The sequence below is a fragment of the Fonticula alba genome (genome assembly GCF_000388065.1).
Source record: "Fonticula alba strain ATCC 38817 unplaced genomic scaffold supercont2.3, whole genome shotgun sequence".
Lineage (NCBI taxonomy): Eukaryota > Rotosphaerida > Fonticulaceae > Fonticula > Fonticula alba.
In genome coordinates, this window is record NW_009242973.1 from 1705298 (window position 1) to 1722286 (window position 16989).

At 67.7% G+C, this 16989-nt stretch overlaps 3 protein-coding genes across 4 annotated transcripts; all 3 read left to right on the forward strand.

Moving 5' to 3' along the window:
* The first annotated feature begins 261 nt into the window (after positions 1-261).
* On the forward strand, positions 262-4194 carry H696_02152. Of its 2 annotated transcripts, XM_009496049.1 has the most exons (7): positions 262-794; positions 989-1069; positions 1176-1268; positions 1377-1448; positions 1579-1719; positions 2048-2302; positions 2454-4194. In XM_009496049.1, exons 1-7 carry the CDS (start codon positions 311-313, stop codon positions 4184-4186), a joined length of 2859 nt encoding a protein of 952 aa, XP_009494324.1. In that variant the 5' UTR covers positions 262-310; the 3' UTR covers positions 4187-4194. The 2 variants fall into 2 exon arrangements, with proteins under 2 accessions (XP_009494324.1, XP_009494323.1); XM_009496048.1 differs by lacking the exons at positions 262-794; positions 989-1069; positions 1176-1268; positions 1377-1448; positions 1579-1719 and having other exon boundaries at positions 1901-2302.
* A 2522-nt stretch (positions 4195-6716) lies between these two features.
* On the forward strand, positions 6717-12155 carry H696_02153 (hypothetical protein; the record flags this gene model as incomplete). The annotated part of the gene is made up of 4 exons (XM_009496050.1): positions 6717-8103; positions 8291-8375; positions 8517-11223; positions 11470-12155. The coding sequence occupies exons 1-4, from the start codon at positions 6740-6742 to the stop codon at positions 12153-12155; spliced, it is 4842 nt and encodes a 1613-aa protein (XP_009494325.1). The 5' UTR covers positions 6717-6739.
* Positions 12156-12640: 485 nt separating this feature from the next.
* On the forward strand, positions 12641-15632 carry H696_02154 (hypothetical protein). The gene is made up of 3 exons (XM_009496051.1): positions 12641-13663; positions 13849-14282; positions 14394-15632. Exons 1-3 carry the CDS (start codon positions 12650-12652, stop codon positions 15481-15483), a joined length of 2538 nt encoding a protein of 845 aa, XP_009494326.1. The 5' UTR covers positions 12641-12649; the 3' UTR covers positions 15484-15632.
* Positions 15633-16989: the final 1357 nt, after the last annotated feature.

The following is a 16989-nucleotide window of genomic DNA, read 5'->3' on the forward strand; positions in this document are numbered from 1 at the left end:
GGGGGGGGGGGGGGGGGGGGGGGGGGGGGGGGGGGGGGGGGGGGGGCAGGAACCCTCAGACGGTGACCTTCGCTTGACACGAGGCCGGGATTTTTCCGCTCCCACCTGGTGCCCCGGCCGGAACGGTGGAGGCGCATTCCAGCCCCGCCCCTCCCTCCCTTTGCCAGCCTCATCTCTACCTGCCCCGTGCCTTGGCATTTCCCTGCCCCCACCCCTCCCTCCCTATCTCTCTCTCTCTCTCTCTCCCCTCCCCCTCTCCCTCCTCCCCCCACCGTCGCCCGTGTCTCTGGCCCCACCCCCACCTAGCTCGATGCTGGCACTCCTTCGCCCGCGGTTGTCCCGACTAGCGGGCACGTCCGGCCGATCAGCGACCGCAACCGTGGTCGCCCGGCTCAGCTCCACCGACAGCAGTGTCTCACATGTGACGGATCCCCCCCAGCCATCGACCGCAGGGCTCCCCGCGCATGCATCTTCATCCTCGCAGGACTATGCCCTTAGTAGCCTGTGCTGTCCGCAGCCCCATTTCTTCCTGGACCATGTTCGCTTTGAAGGACACACGCACTTCCACGACTTGCACGAGGACACCCGGCCACCAATCCTGCCGCATCTGGAACACCACCGGAGCAGCATCCACATCGGGGAGTTTCGCTCGCTGACCCATCTTTCGGTCGACTCCCTCGAGGCCATCTACCAAGACGCGGATCGGAATCTCGAACACATATGCTCCGCCGTGGAGCAGCCTTTCGTCCAGCCGACCTCCGTGTTGCGATTTACTTTCGACTCAACAGTCCCAAGTGCGCACATCTTGTCCCATTGGGGAGCGGTGGCTGCCGGCGCCGGTCTTCGGGCCCGTTGCTGGCGCCGCCTTTTTGCTGCTCTTCCCTTGTCCCGGCCATTTGCCGTGTCCTGGGGAGCGGACGATTGCTGATGCCCCTTTTCCTCCCCCCCTCCCCCCCCTCCCTCCCCTCCATCCTGGCTTGCCCCGCAGCCTCATGGCAATTTAGCAACCTATCAGCCAAGCTGCTCCAGTCGCCGACACCGATCAGCGAGCTCCACCTTTCATCGGCCGGTGCGTGTGCTTGGCTCCGGTCCCCCGCCCCTCCCCTCGTGGCACCCTGTCGAACCACTTGTCCTGGGATGTGTGCCCCTGCTAACTGTGTCCCCCGTCAAGGTAGGAAGTCCCCTTCGTTGCGACCTCTTGTCCGGCTCCATCTGGCACGCCATCGCGACACGGCACTTTATGTCTCTGGAGCGCGTGACCATCGACAGTACGGCCCTCTTCTCTCGGCCAGTCAGCCAGCCGAAGCCCGCCATCCACCATCAATGCCCATGATGCCTGTCTTTCCGTGGCGCCTGACCTGCCTGTCCCCTTGAAGATATCTCCGTCACCAAACAGACCCTCCGGCGGCTGTCCACGCTCCCTCGCTTGGCCCATCTTCACTTTTCCAGTACGATGATAGACGACACATCGGGGTTCCTTCCCTCTCGAATGTCCATGCATAGCCTTCCCCCCTGTCGCATCTCTGACGCACTTGCCTCCGCTCTTCCGTCGGGCTCCGCGTGCATTGCGGCTGCCAGATTGCCAAGGATCCTCCGACGCTTTGTTTGTCATGTTTGATCACAACCGCGAGTACGGCGACCCCTCAATGGCTAGGAACGCGCAGCTCCCCATTTATTTGAGGCAATTTGGCGCTCTGAAGAGCCTCGTCATCGATGTCAGTGCGTAGCCCCTGTCTCTCTCTCTCTCCCCCCCCCCCTCCCCCTTCACTCGCTTCCCCTGCATCTCCTGTGCTTCTCTCTGTGCCCATGTGCTTCTTCCTCTGTGCGATTCGAGCTGCAGGTCTATCGGAGCAAGCATAGAGCTGTCCCTCCTCTCCCTCCCTCCCCCCCCCCCACCTCGCTTTTGTGTGTGCGCGTGTCTGTCTCTGGCGTGCCCGACAAAGAGACACAGCGCATGCGCCAGAGGCAAGGTGTCAGAGCAGAGCGTCGGGGGGAAGGGGGACAAACTTTCGCCCAGCGTTCCCTCACATGCTGACTGCCCCCGAAGCCGGGCTGCCACAAAACTCCAAGTCCCGGAAAGCCGGTCTGTCTTCGCTGGTCTCCCTGCTGGAGTGGTGCATGTATGACCCCCTGCTTCATCCGACCTCGCGCAAGGCTTTCCTCACGGACCTCCCGCCGCCTGCCCTCTCGACGGTCGTGCTCAGGGGAATGAACTTCTCTCTGCAACAAATGACCGGGACTGGGAAGCTGCTCGAGGATCAGGTCCGGTCTTACACGTCCCTCCGGCACCTGTCTTTCTCCCGTACGTGTGGCCCTTGCTCCTTGCCTGTGCCTCCTGCGCGGCACTCCTGCCGGGAGGGCGGGAGCACGAGAAAGATCCCCACAGGCCGCCATTCCTTCTGACACCCTCTCCTCCATCATGTCCCCCCTCTCCCACTTGCCTCGCCCGGCAGAGTCCCGCATCATCAATGGGTCTGAGATTTTTTCACAAATCCTGAACTCCGTCTTGCCGATGCTGCACCTGGTCGAGCTCCCCGAGCGCGAGTCGTACTCCCTGCACCGGGCTCTTCACAACATGCGGGACTCCCTTTCAGCCCCCCACTTCTTGGTTGTGCCGCAATCCAGCATCATCGGCAAACCGGCGGTTATCAGGGCCATCAACAGCATTCTCACCGCGAAGTTTCTCCACCATACGTCCCTGCGAAACATCCTGGTCCTGGGTGACCAGTCTGATTTGGTGGAGTGGCAATCGAGCCTCATCAAGACATGGCAGCGCATTCCGGACGCCAACCGCCCGGAGTATCTCCAACATCTGCCGGCCCATCCGGTGGTCGGGTCCGCCGCGCAGGCGGTTCACTTCCTGCCCGGCGCGGCGTCGCCGCTTCCCTGGTCCCTAAGCTGCTTCGCACAGCATGGCCCCGTCACCGAAGACACCACCGCGGCACCAGCCGACCAAACTGCGAGCTTTCACTTTGCCGGGCCGCTGGAGCAAACCGTCAACCAGCACCTGCTGGCTGGCCGGCGAACGGCCGGCTTCTTCGCCGGGCTCCTGGCTCCCCTGGTCTCCAAGGCCATTGTGGATCGGAAGTTCTTGGAGCTTCAGCCCGGCGAGAAGCCGCCTCCTCCGGCGACCATTCAGACGCAATGGGACCACTACCAGGAGGTCCAGAGCGCGAACCTGTACCTGGCCTGGTATTCGGCGAGTCGCGACCATCAGAACTCCTCGCACCCGGAGAAGGATCTTTCCCATGGCCCGTCCATCAATGGCCTACATGCTGGGCCCCTCTCCGCGGAGCATGTGGCCCTGGTGCAGGACGCCCTGCTGGCCAACCAGGCGGCGGCCTTTGTCACCCAGCGGGGCATCAAGCGCCTGACCGTGGACCAATTCAATTTGCTGGTGCGCTTCATGCTGCCGGATTTGGCCCCGCTGGCTCGGAGTTCCGGGGCGGTCTCCTGCAGCGCCGGCGACCGGGCTGCCGGTGATGCCGTGGCCAATGATGGTGGCGATGCTGGTCTTCCTGCTGAGGCTCCGTCGCCGGATGTTGCCACGTCTGTGCTGCGCCTGAGGACCGACTACAGCCTGTCGAATTTGCTGCACCGCATCTCGGCGCTGGAGATCTTGGTCGATGGAAATGGCCAGCCAGCCCGCATGGATCATGTCCTGGAGCTGGTCATCCGCCTGCGCCTGCTGGCTGCCCCGGGCACCACGCCGCCGGACTCCACCTCCTTCATCCACTGGACCCAGCACCAGGTGCATGCGTGGTTGCACCTGCTCCCGGCGGAGCTGACCGAGCCGCTGATGGTGCAGGGGGTGCTCAACGAGCACATTACCCCGAAGAATGGCATGCAGCTGCTGGCTCTCGCCAATGCCATCCATCACATCTCCGGTGAGAAGTTGTTCCTAAGGGGCCTGCCCTCGACGAGCTCCAGGTGTGGCCCCTACCCGCAGGCCCTGTCCACCCTGCTCGGGCTCTCTGTCAGCCATGAAGGAGCCATCAGTGTCGAGGGGGACCCCGAGAACCTCAGCCATACGGGCATCTCGTCGGCTGTGCTGTCGCTGCTCAATGCGAATGCCACCAGCCCGATATACTCGGTGCCCTCGTGGGTTTCGTCCTTGGACCTGAACAAGCCGCTGGCCACGCTGATCTATTCTCCACTACCGGCCCCGCCCACCACCTCGAGCTAAAAATCCGGTTGGCGGCGGCGGCGGCGGCGGCGGCGGGGTGATGTGCCGGCATTTTGCTCCTCCCCGTTGGCGTTGGCCGCCCCGCCCCGCCCCGCCCCCTCCCCTCCTTGATGTACATCGCGGCCCTGTGCCCCTCTCTGGCCGGAGGGGGGTGAGGGGGGCACACGCGCGCACCCATAGAGCGCGCGCACGCGCGCGTGCGCATTCTCTCCCACACCCCCGCGCCCTTTGCCCCGGCCTACCTCGGCGGCGGGGGGGGGGGGGGCCCTTGGGCAGAGAAAATACCTTTCACAATACCCCCCGGAGCTGTGGTCAGCTCACCCTCCCATCCATATACACACACGCACACGCACACGCACGGAATACGTGGGGTCCGCACGGCAGGGCGCTGGCAGGGCGGGGGGGGGAGGGGATCTGCCGAGCCGGGGGAGGGCGGGCCACTGACCGCGGGACGCCCTCCCGTCCGTTGGGTCCTGGGCGAGTCCTCACATTTTCGCCTTCCCGGCATCTCGTCCCCTCGATGCCCCGGCGGGGCGTCTCCGCTGGCAGCCGGCCAGCCCCAGCACCACGTTGGCCCAAATGCCCCCAGCTGGGGACGTGCGTTTGACTGGGGCTCGGGGAGAATGGGCGGGGCACAGACGAGACAGGGCCCGCAGAAAGGACGGAGCAGGGAAAGGGGGGGAGGGGGCGGCGGAGGACGGGCATACGCGTGTGCTTACGTGCACCGGGCGCCAACCTGGCGACGCGACGCCACGTCCGAAAGTCCGGGGGGGGGGGGGAGGTCGCGCGGCGGCCCGGCGCAGGCCCCAGGTGTCTGTGCAAGCGGAAACCGGTCCGCCTGGGTCCCCTGGTGGCGCGGGTCGCAGCGGCCGGAATGGCGGCCGGACCTAAATACGTGTTGATATTGCGTCAACCGGGCTGGGGCCCCCATCTGCACTGTTCCTGGGGGCAAGCCTCAAACGCGTCTCCCGGGTGCAGTGAACGGGGGGCAGGGGGGCAGGGGGGGGGGGGACCGGGGAACATGCAGGCCCAAGCAAATGCAGGCGCCCGCGTGCGCGTTCCTCCCCCCGCCCCGCGCTAACGGCCCAGATGCGCTCCTCCATTTCCTAGCCCAACTCCCGGCCGATCAGGGGGGGGGGCCAAAGGCATATTGTGGCCGACCGACCAGCTTACGGCAGACAGCGGCGCACATCTCGCCAGCCTGTCGCCAGGCCTCGGCAGGGGGGGGGGGATACGGCCGGACGGCGCCGGGCGGGGGCACGCGCACGCATGGCGGCGCCCGCCTGTGGCGCGCGGCCCGGTGTGACGCGCCGAAGCCCGCCCCCCCACCCCCCCCCGGGTTGCGGGGGCCTGGGAAAAAAGAAAGGGCCATGCGGCCCCTGTGCGCAGCAGGCTGCGTGGACCGCCGTCCCTGCCCAAAAAGAAAACCCGGCGGGTGCCCGGCGCCCGGGACATGTGTCTCCCTCTGTCCAGGGCCGCGATGTAGGCGAGCACATTGCCTGCGGCCGTTTGACGGTTGCTCTATTGTCACCAATGTCCGTGGCCGGGCTTCCAGAGGGGGCGGGGCGAGTCTCGGATGTGGCGAGCAAAAGGCGTCAATAAAATAGTCTGAAGGCACTTCCCCTCCGGCCTCACCGGGCCGCGGGGGGGGGGGGGGGGAACGGTGGGCAAAAATGTCCCGCCCCCGCACTCCAACATTGCCCCCCCCCCCCTGCAGCTTCGGGAGCACGCGGCGCTTGCTCCACGCCCGGGGGCGGCGCTCCCCGGCGCCCTCTCCCCCCCCCCCACAGGCGGTTAAGGCGCCGCCGAACGCACTCGCGCGCCAACACGGACGCGCGTCGCCTGTGCGCGGGGACTCCCCCGGCGGCGCTTTCGGCCGCCCGTAGGGGGTGCTCCCATATGATTTTGCCGGAGCGGTGTTGCCCTGATCCGCCCCGCCGGGTGGATTACCAAAGCTAGCCCCCTTCCGCGCGGGGGGGGGGGGGGGGGCGCGGAGCGGCGTGCAACAGGACACACACCGGCGCGTGCGCGGGCAGCCGCGCCAGTGTGCGCTTATTTTCGCACCGTGCTCCAGCCCGGGGTGACGGAGCGCACCCGAGGGGGCGGGGGTGGCGGGTGGGGGGGGGGAGCCTGGGCGGACGAGGGCCCAGGAGCCGGAGAGAGTCGGGTGGTGCCGGCCGGCCGGCATGGGCGCTCCCCATCTCCGCCGGCCGGGCCCTCGCCCCCCCCCGCCCAGAGGTATATGCCCATACCAGTGTCGCGGAAGCGACCGCAAGTGTCAGCATCAGCCTCCGGAGAGAGCCCCTTCAACTGCATTTCCCCCAATCTCCCCCCTTCCCCCTGTCCGCCCGCCCGCCTGCCCGGGGCTCTTCTGCGTTTCCCCCCCCGCGTCCGTTCTCGTTCCCAGACAGTTGTCACTTCTCCCCCCCCCCCTGCCCTCCCTCCTGGCCGAGAGCAAGTGGACCCCTCGCGGCCCCTCCCCGCCGCCATCGTCGTCGCCACACGCACACATACACCTACCTGCCCGCCCCCCCCCCCCCCACGCGCGCGCAAATGACCACCGAGCCCGGCCCCCCTCCCGCCCCGGCGGAGGGCCACCCCTCGCCCCCCGCGCCGGCCCCCACCAAGGGTGACACCAGCCCCAGCAGCCCCGGCTCGCCGGACACCTCGGACGCGGCCTCCTCGCCGGACACCACCCCGCCGATGGCCGGCGGGGCCGAGGCCCCCGGCACCGAGTCCAAGCCCCAGGCCGACCCGGAGGCCGGCGACGCGCCGAACGCCGCCAACTACGGCGATGACATCCCCCGGGGCTATGTCAATGCCCGCGGCGAGACCCCCTTCAACACGCGGAACTGGCTGTCCAAGATGATCTTCCTCTACGTGCAGCCGGTGATCATGATCGGCCGCAAGCGGCCTCTGGACTTCGGCGACCTCTTCGAGCTGCCGGCCGCCGCGCAGGCCGAGCACCTGGCCGACTCGCTGGAAACCCTGTGGGCCGAGGAGCAGCGCCGGCACCCGGATCGGCCGCTGCTGATCCGGCCGCTGGTCCGGCACTTCCTGCCGCGCATGCTGCTCGGGTCGCTCTTCCTGGCCATCGAAATCACCTTCAAGATCGCGCAGGCCATCTTCCTCCGGTACCTGATCCTGTCCATCGGCAGCCCGGCCTACACCACCACCGACATCTACCTCTTCGCCCTGGGTGTGGTGCTCAGTGCCCTGGTTTTCGCCATCATCCACCACCACTACTTCTTCACGGTGCAGCGCGTTGGCGTGCAGGCCAAGTCGGCCCTCATCACCCTGGTTTATCGGAAGTCCCTGCGTTTGGCCCCGTCGGCCTCCTCCTCCGGGCAGGTGGTCAACCTGATCTCCAATGACGCCCAGCGCCTCGAGGATGCCGGGCCCTTCTTCCTGTTCGGCTGGGGCGCCCCGGTCGAGGCGCTGGCCGTGCTGATTGTCCTCTGGCTGGAAATCGGCCCGTCGGTGCTCATCGGCTATGCCATCCTGCTGAGTCTGCTCCCGCTGCAGGCCTGGTTCGCGCGGCTCTTCACCGGCATCCGCCGTGGCCTGGTGGCCGCTCGTGACAACCGTGTCCGCGCTGTCGGCGACTCGCTCGAGGGCGTGTCCATCCTCAAGCTCCTGGGCTGGGAGGGCCCCTTCGCCGATCGCATCAAGATCCTCCGGCGCCTGGAGCTTTCCTGGCTGTGGAAGTCCTCGGCCATTCGGGCCTCCAATGAGGCCATCTTCTTCGTGGCCCCGGTCCTCATCAGTGTTTGCACTTTCATCCCCTACGTGTACATCACCGGGTCCCCGGCGCTCGGGGCCGATGTGGTCTTCCCCACCATTGCCCTGTACAATGTCGTGCGCTTGTCCATGACCAACTTCTTCCCGAAGGCCGTCGAGGGTGTGGCCGACTCGCTGTGCGTACCAGGCAGCCGCTTCCTCGCCCCTGCTGTGCCTTCCCTTTCCCCTTCCCCTGATGGGGCGCTTCCCCCTGGTGCCGTCCTCCACCGGGGGAGTTTCCTCCGGGACTGACATCATTCCTCTCTCTCCCTCTCCCTCCCTCCCTCCCTCTCTCTCTCTCCCTCCACGCGCGCGCCCTTTCAGCGTCTCGGTCCGCCGTATCCAGACCTTCCTCGAGTTGGAGGAGATGCCCAGCGTGAAGCCGGCCGACATGGCCGCCGGCGAGATGGTGCGTCCCCGGACCCCCCCCCCCCCTCCTTGATCCATGCCTCTGCTCGATCCATGCCCCTGACACTCGCGCCTCTCTCTCTCTCTCTCTCTCTCTCTCTGCCCCCTCCCCGATGCACTTGCGTGTACCGTCCACTCCCAGGGCGCCTCGGAGGATGGCCCCGCGGCCGTGTTCGAGAATGCCTCCTTCGCATGGCCCCTGCCACCGGCCGAGCTGCTGGCTGCCTCGAAGAAGGGCAGCGAGGAGGCCGCCGCCAGGGAGGCCGCCGCCACCGCCAACGAAGCCAATGGCGACGCCGGTGACAGCCCGGTGTCCATCCCCATGAACATCATTGTCCCCTCGGGCGAGGACTCCAGCGGCCGACTGGCGCTCTGCCTGTCGGATATCTCCTTCACCCTGCCCCGGCGGCACTTGATGAGTGTCATCGGCCCGGTGGGCAGTGGCAAGTCCTCCCTGTGCATGGCCCTTCTGGGAGAGATTGCCCGGCTGAACGGGTCGGTCTCCAGCCTCCAGCGCATGGCCTACTCGGCGCAAACCCCCTGGATTTTGTCGGACACCATCCGCGGGAACATCACCTTCGGGCAGCCCTACTGCGCGGAGAAGTTCGCCCGGGTGGTGGATGCCGCGTGCCTCGGGCCGGACCTGGCCCGCTGGCCGAGCGGCGCCAATACCGTGGTCAGCGAGCGCGGCTCGACCCTGAGTGGCGGCCAGCGCGCTCGCATCAGCCTGGCCCGTGCTCTCTACTTCGACGCGGACATCTATGTCCTGGATGACCCGCTGTCGGCGGTGGATGCGCGCGTTGGCCGGCGCATGTTCGAGCGTGCCATCCAGGGCTACCTCAAGGACAAGGCCGTGGTCCTGGTGACGCATCAGTTGCAATTCGCCGCCCGGGCGGACTCCATCCTCCTGCTGGAGTCCGGCCGTGTGGCTGGCCATGGCACCTTCGAAGAGGTGACCGCCCTGAATACCCCCTTCGCGCGGTTCTTCGCCGGGTACATGAGCCAGGTGCATGGCGGCCCGGCGGCCGGGGCCGGCCCGACGGCCGGAGCCGCCTCCCGCCCGGACGACACCGAATGGGCCACGGCCATCTCCGAGGAGGAGCCCGGCCCGGCCGATCAGAGTGCCATCGCCTCCGAGGACCGCGTCGAGGGTGGTGTCACTTTCCACTCGTATGCCGCCTACTACCGGTATGCCGGCGGTTGGCTGGGCATTTGGGTGCTGGTGCCGCTGCTGTTGCTGCTGGTTCTCGGCCAGGCCGGCATGCTGGCCGCCGATTGGTTCCTCTCCTACTGGACCAATCCCCTGACCGGCGGGGCGTCCTCCCTGCTGGAGCACTTCCCGGCCATCTTCGGCGGGATTGCCGGCGTGGCGTCGCTCATTTCCTTCACCCGGGCCTGGGCATACTATGGGCTGTCCATTCGAGCCGGCCGGCGCATCTTCGAGGATATGCTGACCTCGGTGCTCGGTGCGCCATTGAGCTTCTTCACGGCCAACCCCCATGGCCGGGTGTTGAATCGCTTCTCCAAGGACCAGACCCTGTCGGATGAGATGTTCCCGGTGGTGTCCTTCGACTTCCTGCAGTGCTTTTGCATGGTCATCGGCTGTGTGGTCATGATTGGCATTGTCATCCCGTGGGTGCTGCTGGCGTTGATCCCGATCACGGTGCTCTTCTGGCTGTTGCGCACGCTCTTTGTCGGGTCTTCGCGTGAAATCAAGCGTCTGGATGCCCTGTCCCGGTCGCCGCTGTCCTCGCATCTGTCCATGACCCTGGACGGCCTGGCCACCATTCGGTCCTTCGGCCGGGAGAACTCCTTCACCGAGGTCTTCCACCGGCGGCAGGATGCCAACATCCGTACGGTTTATGCCTTCCTGTCGACCTCGCGCTGGTTCGCCGTTCGGCTGGATCTGCTGTGTGCGGGGTTCCTGTGCGTGGCGGCCTTCGCCTCGGCGGCCATTGCCTCCAGTGGTACCCTGGCCCCGAGTCTGGTGGGCTTGGGCCTGTCGTATGTCATGCAGATGATGGGCCTCTTCCAGTGGTGTGCCCGTCAGTCGGCCGAGGTGGAGAACCTCATGGTGTCGGTCGAGCGCCTGGTCCAGTATACGGCCCTGCCGAGTGAGGCCCCTCTGCGGGTGGATGCCACCCGGCCGCCGGCCGATTGGCCCACTCGCGGGGAGATCACCCTGCGTGGCATGAGTCTCCGGTATAACCCGGCCGCGGATCCGGTTCTCCGGGACCTGCATCTGACCATCCCCGGTGGGGCCAAGGTCGGCATTGTCGGTCGCACTGGCGCCGGCAAGTCCTCCATGGCGTTGGCGCTCTTCCGCATGGTGGAGCCGACCGCCGGCACGGTGTTCATCGATGGGGTCAGCACCACGGAGCTGGGTCTGCATGATCTGCGCCTGCGATTGGCCATCATTCCCCAGGAGCCGTTCCTCTTCCGGGGGACCATTCGCTTCAATTTGGACCCCTTCGATGAGCATACTGATGCCGCCATTTGGGAGGCCCTCCGGTCGAGCGAGCTTTTCACCAGTGTCTCGGAGATGCCGGGCGGCCTGCATGCCCCGGTGGCGGAGAATGGGTCCAACTTCTCGACCGGCGAGCGCCAGCTCCTGTGCCTGGCTCGGGCGGTTTTGCGCCGGGCTCGGGTCATTGTCCTGGACGAGTGCACGGCCAATGTCGACGCCAATACCGACTCCCTCATCCAGAAGGCCATGCGTCAGTCCTTCGGCTCGAGCACCGTCATCGCCGTGGCTCATCGTCTGTCCACGGTGGCCGACTACGACTACATCCTGGTCCTGGACCGCGGCCAGATCCTGGAGTTCGGCCCGCCGCGCAAGCTGCTCGAGGGTGCGTGATTTCCTGCCCCGCCCCCCCCCCCCCGCCTGTGTGCCCCCCTTTTCCTTTGTTTATGTGTGTGTGTCCTCCCTCCCGCCGGCGCGCCTATGATCTAACGCCACTTCCTGCGCGTGTTCTCCTCTTTTGCCCGTCTCTCTCTCTCTCTCTCCCCCCTCTTGCTCCTTCCTCCTGCCGCCCTGGGCGATGTGCCTGCCTGCCTGCTTGCATGTGTGTGTGTGTGTCTTTGTATGTGCACAGATAATGATGGTGCTCTCAGTCGTCTCGTTGAGGAGACCGGCCCGGCCATGGCCAGCCAGCTGAAGCGTGTCATGCGCGGTGAGATGGACCTTTCGGAGATGGATGTCTCGCTGGATGAGTCGCAGAAGAAGGATGCCGGCACCGTGATTTCTGCCGAGACCGCGGCGCTCGCAGCTGTGACTGCGTCGGCCACCGCGGCCGCGTTGTCGACTCCGGGCATTGATGCCAGCTTGACTGCCGAGTTGGTTGAGTCCAGCGAGGAGGAGAAGCAGGCTGAGGTTGATGCTGAGCCTGAGACTGATGGTGACGCCGGTGCTGAGGCTGAGGCTGAGGCTGAGGCTGAGGCTGAGGCTGAGGCTGAGGCTGAGGCTGAGGCTGAGGTTGAGGCTGAGGTTGAGGTTGAGCCTGAGCCTGAACCTGAGCCTGAACCCGAGCCCGAGCCCGAGCCCGAGCCCGAGCCCGAGCCCGAGCCCGAGCCTGAGCCCGAGCCCGAGCCTGATACTGAGCCCGAGCCTGAGCCCGAGCCTGAGCCTGAGCCTGAGTCTGAGCCCGAGCCCGAGCCTGAATCCAGCTCCAACACCGAGTCCAGCTCCGAGTCCAGTTCCGAGTCCGGCACTGAGTCTGACACCGACTCCGACTCCGACTCATATTCCAGCTCGGACTCCGGCACCGAGAGCGACGACTGATCTCCACCCCAACCTTCAATGCTGGTCCCCGCCGCTGGGCGTAGATAGCCAGCAAGGGGACATTGCATCGCACCCCCCCCCCCCCCCCCCCCCCTTAGACACCTTGTGTAACTCCCTACCCCAAACAATAGATTTATCCTTTGCTGCCTCTAAACAGATTGTACCTCGCGCTGAGATCTACTGTATCAGAACAAGATCGCCGATCATGCCGCAGATCCCGGTGCATCGGCCCTGGTTGTGTGCGTGTGCATGTGCGTGTATGCGTGCATGTGTCTGTCCACCCTCATCTGCCGCCTAAACAGCCACCCGGCTTGGAAGATCCCACAACATGTGTTTCCTTACATCCTGCTGTTGTCGCCCGCATACCCCCCCCCCCACTTTCTCTGCCTTCGCCTCCCTCCTCGTCTGCGTGTCTGCACACATACACACACACACACTCCTGTTCCCGGTCCTCTTCTTCTGTCTCTCTCTCTCTCTCTCTCTTTCTTCCCCACATGCTCGCCCTCCAAGCAGCCCGGACGGCCGGGTCAGCGGGCGCGCGCCGGGCTCTATCAACCGACGCGCGCCCCTGGCGCACGGTCGTCGGTTTGGAGATGCATGCGCAGCTAGGCGGCGGCATCAAGCTATTCTCTCAGCCCACAGGGCAGGAAGTTGGCGGCTCCGGGGAGCCGGTGCGGCCGCGTGGCGACTCGCTGCGTGGTTTCTCGGCGGCCGTGGCGGCCGCAGCCGGCAACGGCGATGGGCCACGCACGGCGACCATCGTGGCCACCGCCTCGGCCGCGCCCAACACCCATGTGGCCGCTTGCGACCTGGGCATGCCTGGCGCCCTGCCGGTTCCCAATCCGCTGGCCGTGCGGTTGGCCTTGCGGCTGGGTTGCGCCCTGGGGGGCCACCCCTTCCCCGCGCCGGGGGCCTCCCTGCAGGCGGCCCCTTGCGGGACTCCGGTGCCGGAGCACACCCTGCTCACCTTCGACCGGAAGCATTACGCCTATCGGGATTCGGCCCTCGGGTACCAGATCACGCAACTCCGGGCGCCGATCATCCTCGGTGGCCGGGTGCCGGTGGATGAGCCCGGCCTGCCGGCAACCGCTTCCGCCCCCGGGCACGAGGTGGACATTCAGCACATCCAACTGGAGCAGGACACGGCCAAGTCGCTGTTCGGCCTGTCGGCGGACCTGCTGCGGCCGGCCGGCGGGGCCTCGGCCAGCCCGGCGGCAATGCCGGCGTCTGCCCCTGCCGGCAGCCGGTCGGTCATGATGGACTGGAACCGCGCCGGGGTGGCCCTGGTGGAGATCGTTACTCGGCCGAATGTGCGCGATGCGCTGGACGCCGTGGCCGTGGTCCGGCACATCCAGTCCGTCATCCGGACTTGTGGCGTGGGCAGTGCCAACCTCGAGGATGGGTCCCTCCGGTGCGATGTCAATATCTCCGTGCACCGGGAGGGCGACCCGCTGGGGACGCGCGTGGAGATCAAGAATCTCAATTCCCTGCGATCGATCGCCGGCTCGGTACGTGGCGTGCATGTGCACTTGCTTATCCACCTCGATCGGTGCCTTTGTGTGTCCTTGTGTGCTTGCCTGCGTGTGTGTGTGTGCTTGTCGATCTGCCTGGCCACCCGCCTGGCTGCCCGCATGCCTGGCTGCCTGCCCCGCGGCCTTCCTGTCTGACTCTCCGCCCTCCCCTCCCCTCGAAGATCAACTTTGAGGTTGCCCGACAGGTGGCCCTCCTGGAGTCCGGGGGGACGGTGGCCCAGGAGACGCGGTCCTGGCGCGCGGCGGCCACCGTGCCTTCGGACTATCTGACTGGCCTGCCCGCGGCCCTTGCCAAGAGCAGCCACGTCACCGTTCCCCTGCGATCGAAGGACTCGGCCAAGGATTACCGCTTCATCCCCGAGGTGAATGTGGCCCCGCTGCTGATCCCGGCGGCCGTGGTGCACCAGGAGCTGCGCCACATCGGCGAGCTGCCGCATGCCACGGTCATCCGGCTGTCCGGCCCCGGGGCTGGCATCTCCCCGGCCGAGGCACGGCATCTGATGACCTTCGGCCACCCGGCGGTGGAGCTCTTTGAGCGGTGCTTGGCTGGCGGGGGCCCTGTGGCCCCGGACCTGCCGCGGCTGATCTACAACATGTGCGTGCCGCCTCTCGTGGTTCCTTGCGCCCGCCCCCCGCCCCCTCGCCCCCCCCCCCCTTGCCCGTGTGCCCAAAGGCCCTAACCATGCATGCCGGGCACGCCGGGTAGCATTACATCCGAGATCCTGGGCCAGCTGAGTGCCACCTCGACGTCGGGGCTCGGCACCCGGGGTGACACCCCGGCCGCGGCCCCCTCCACCTACGGGGAGGATGGCGACGCCTCGTACTCCATCATCACCGGGGCCGGCGGCGACGGTGCCGGCCCCACCGGGGAGGATGGCGATCTGCCGGCCGGGCCCCTCCATGGCCCGCTGGGCAGCCTGGCCCTGGAGCCGCTGGCATTGCACCTGCGTGCCCTGGCGGACCTGCGTCTGGCCGGACGCATCAACAGCCCTTCGCTCAAGCGCCTGGTGAGCATCATGCTGCGGCACGCGTTGCAGTGGCGCGTGGCGGCCGGGGCCGGGGCCGGGGCGGGCGCCGCCCCGCCGGCACTTGTCGGGCTGCTGGAGGCCGATCGCCTGCTGGCAGCCATGGCCGCTGGCGATGGGGCGCGCCCTCTGCCGCGCGCGGCCCCGGAGCCTGGCGATGCGCCGGGGGGCAGCCCCGGGGCGGGGAAGCCGGCCGAGGACGGCCCCGAGGAGGCGGCCTCCCGTTCGGGATACCACCCGGCGGTCGTGACCCGGGGCCAGGCGGCGCTGGTGGCCCGGGTGGCCCAGCTCCGGGCCCGGTCCGGCGCGACGCTCCCCATGCCGTCCGATGCGCTGGAGGGGGCCGCGGCGCCGGTGGTCGCGGCGGCGGCGGCGGCATCGGCCCCCGGCGGCCACAGCGAGGCCATCCTCCTGCGCGGGGTCCCGCTGTTGGATCTGGACCAGCTGGCCGGGCAGCTGGGGCTGCTGGTGGTTCGCGATGAAGGGGCCCTCCAACAGGCCGTGGCGGCTGTGCTGGCCGCGCACCCGGACACGGTGGCCGATTCGCGCCGGCGCTATGCCGAGTACCTGGCTCTGGAGCAAGCTCGGGAGGCGGCGGCGGCGGCGAAGGCCGGCCCCGGCGGCGGCACTTCCCCCCCCCGTAAGCCATACCGCTGTCGTCTGGAGGCCTGGCTTGTGGGCCAGGTGATGAAGCAGCTGGCCGGCCGAGCTGACTCGGCCGAGGTCTCGCGGTGCATCCACCAGGGGATCTGGCCTGAGGGCCGAGCCTGAGGCCGGGTGCCGGGCGCCGGGCGCCGGGACCAGCCGGCGGCAGCGGCGGTGGCGGCCATCGTGCTCCCGCCTTTTTTCGGCGCCCTCTCTCGTGTGGTTCTTCGGAGCGCCCGATAATGCCATTCTGATAGACGATTGTAGACAAGCCCTCTTTGGCTCCCGCGTCCGGGGTATTTCCTAGATCCGGCGCGTCCGTTGGCCGATTCGGGGTTGCGGCTTGGGTGGCCGATGTGTTGGTAGTTGACTGGCCAGGCGCCGGGGGTACTGCAGCCCGAGGGTTAGAGAACCTCGGACCGGACGCTTTTCTGGGGGGGGGGGGGTCGGGCGCGGGCAGGTGTTCGGGCACGCCGCCCCCTAGCCGGGACCGCCGGCCTGTGTGTGTGTGCGTGAATGCCCTCTGCGTCAGACGCGCACGGGGGAGGCCCCTTTCGCGTGGCATTCGCGCAGGACGACCGAGCCGAGCCCGCGAAATCCCTCAAGGGACATGTGTGCCCGGGGCACATCCATCCAGCTGGAGACAGGGGGGGGGGGGGGGGGACGGCCATGTCGCGAGATGGGTCTGCTTGGGCCGCGTCCCTGGCCAGCCGCCCCCTCTCCAAGCCGGCCCAAGGATGGGGGGCCAGGACGAACCGGGGCTCGTGCGCTCCGAAGGCCTCCCCACTCCCAGCCGGGGAGGGGGGCGGGGGGAAGGGGGGGGGGCGGAGGGGATGATGCTTCGGGAACAGACGCGAGCTGGCCGGGCCCCGTCCTCTCCCCCGGTGCCCTCGTTCGCACACGAGACCGGAGGACTCATTCTTGGGAGGGCACCCCCTCAGCCGGCCGGCCCATGCCCAGGCAACCAGAAGGCCTCAGACTCTCTCCCGTTGGTTTGTCCCGGCTCTCCTCTGTCGTATGCCTCCCCTCCCCCTCCCCCCTCTCCCTCTCCCCCTCTCTCCCTTCGCCCCTCGCCTTTCGCCTCGCCCCTCCTTCGCCCGCCGCCGCCGCCGCCTGGAGCGGGTCTATCCTACCACGAGGACGACGACAGTGGCAGCAGCGGCATGTGCTCCTCCGGTCGTGCTTTTCCCCCCTCGTGCACCCGGATGCTGCCCCCGCATGCGGCCTGTCACACGGTTGTTCCTTAGCCGGGGCTCCTCTTCCCTTCCCCTTCCCCTCGCGCTGTCCGATGTGCGGGCGCACACATGGCCGGGGGTCACGGTCTGCCCTTTCGCCCAGCCGGAGCGGAGGTCCTCACCCGGGGCACGGCTGCATCGCACGCGTGGGCTCCCCCTCCCATGTCCGTGTGCTTTGCGCGCGCGCGCGCGCGCGTGTGTGTGTGTGTGCACGGACATGCGCACCCCCATCTCCGGATGTGATGCTGTGTCCCTCCCCTGTGTGTGTGTCCTCTTGCTCTGGAGCCGCGCAGTCGCAGGGCAGACGGGGCCCCCTCCCCACCATGATGCGCCTTTGCCTTCGCGGCCGAACGCCGGCTTCGCCGCACATTCCCCCCCCCCCTCCCCCGCCTCCTCC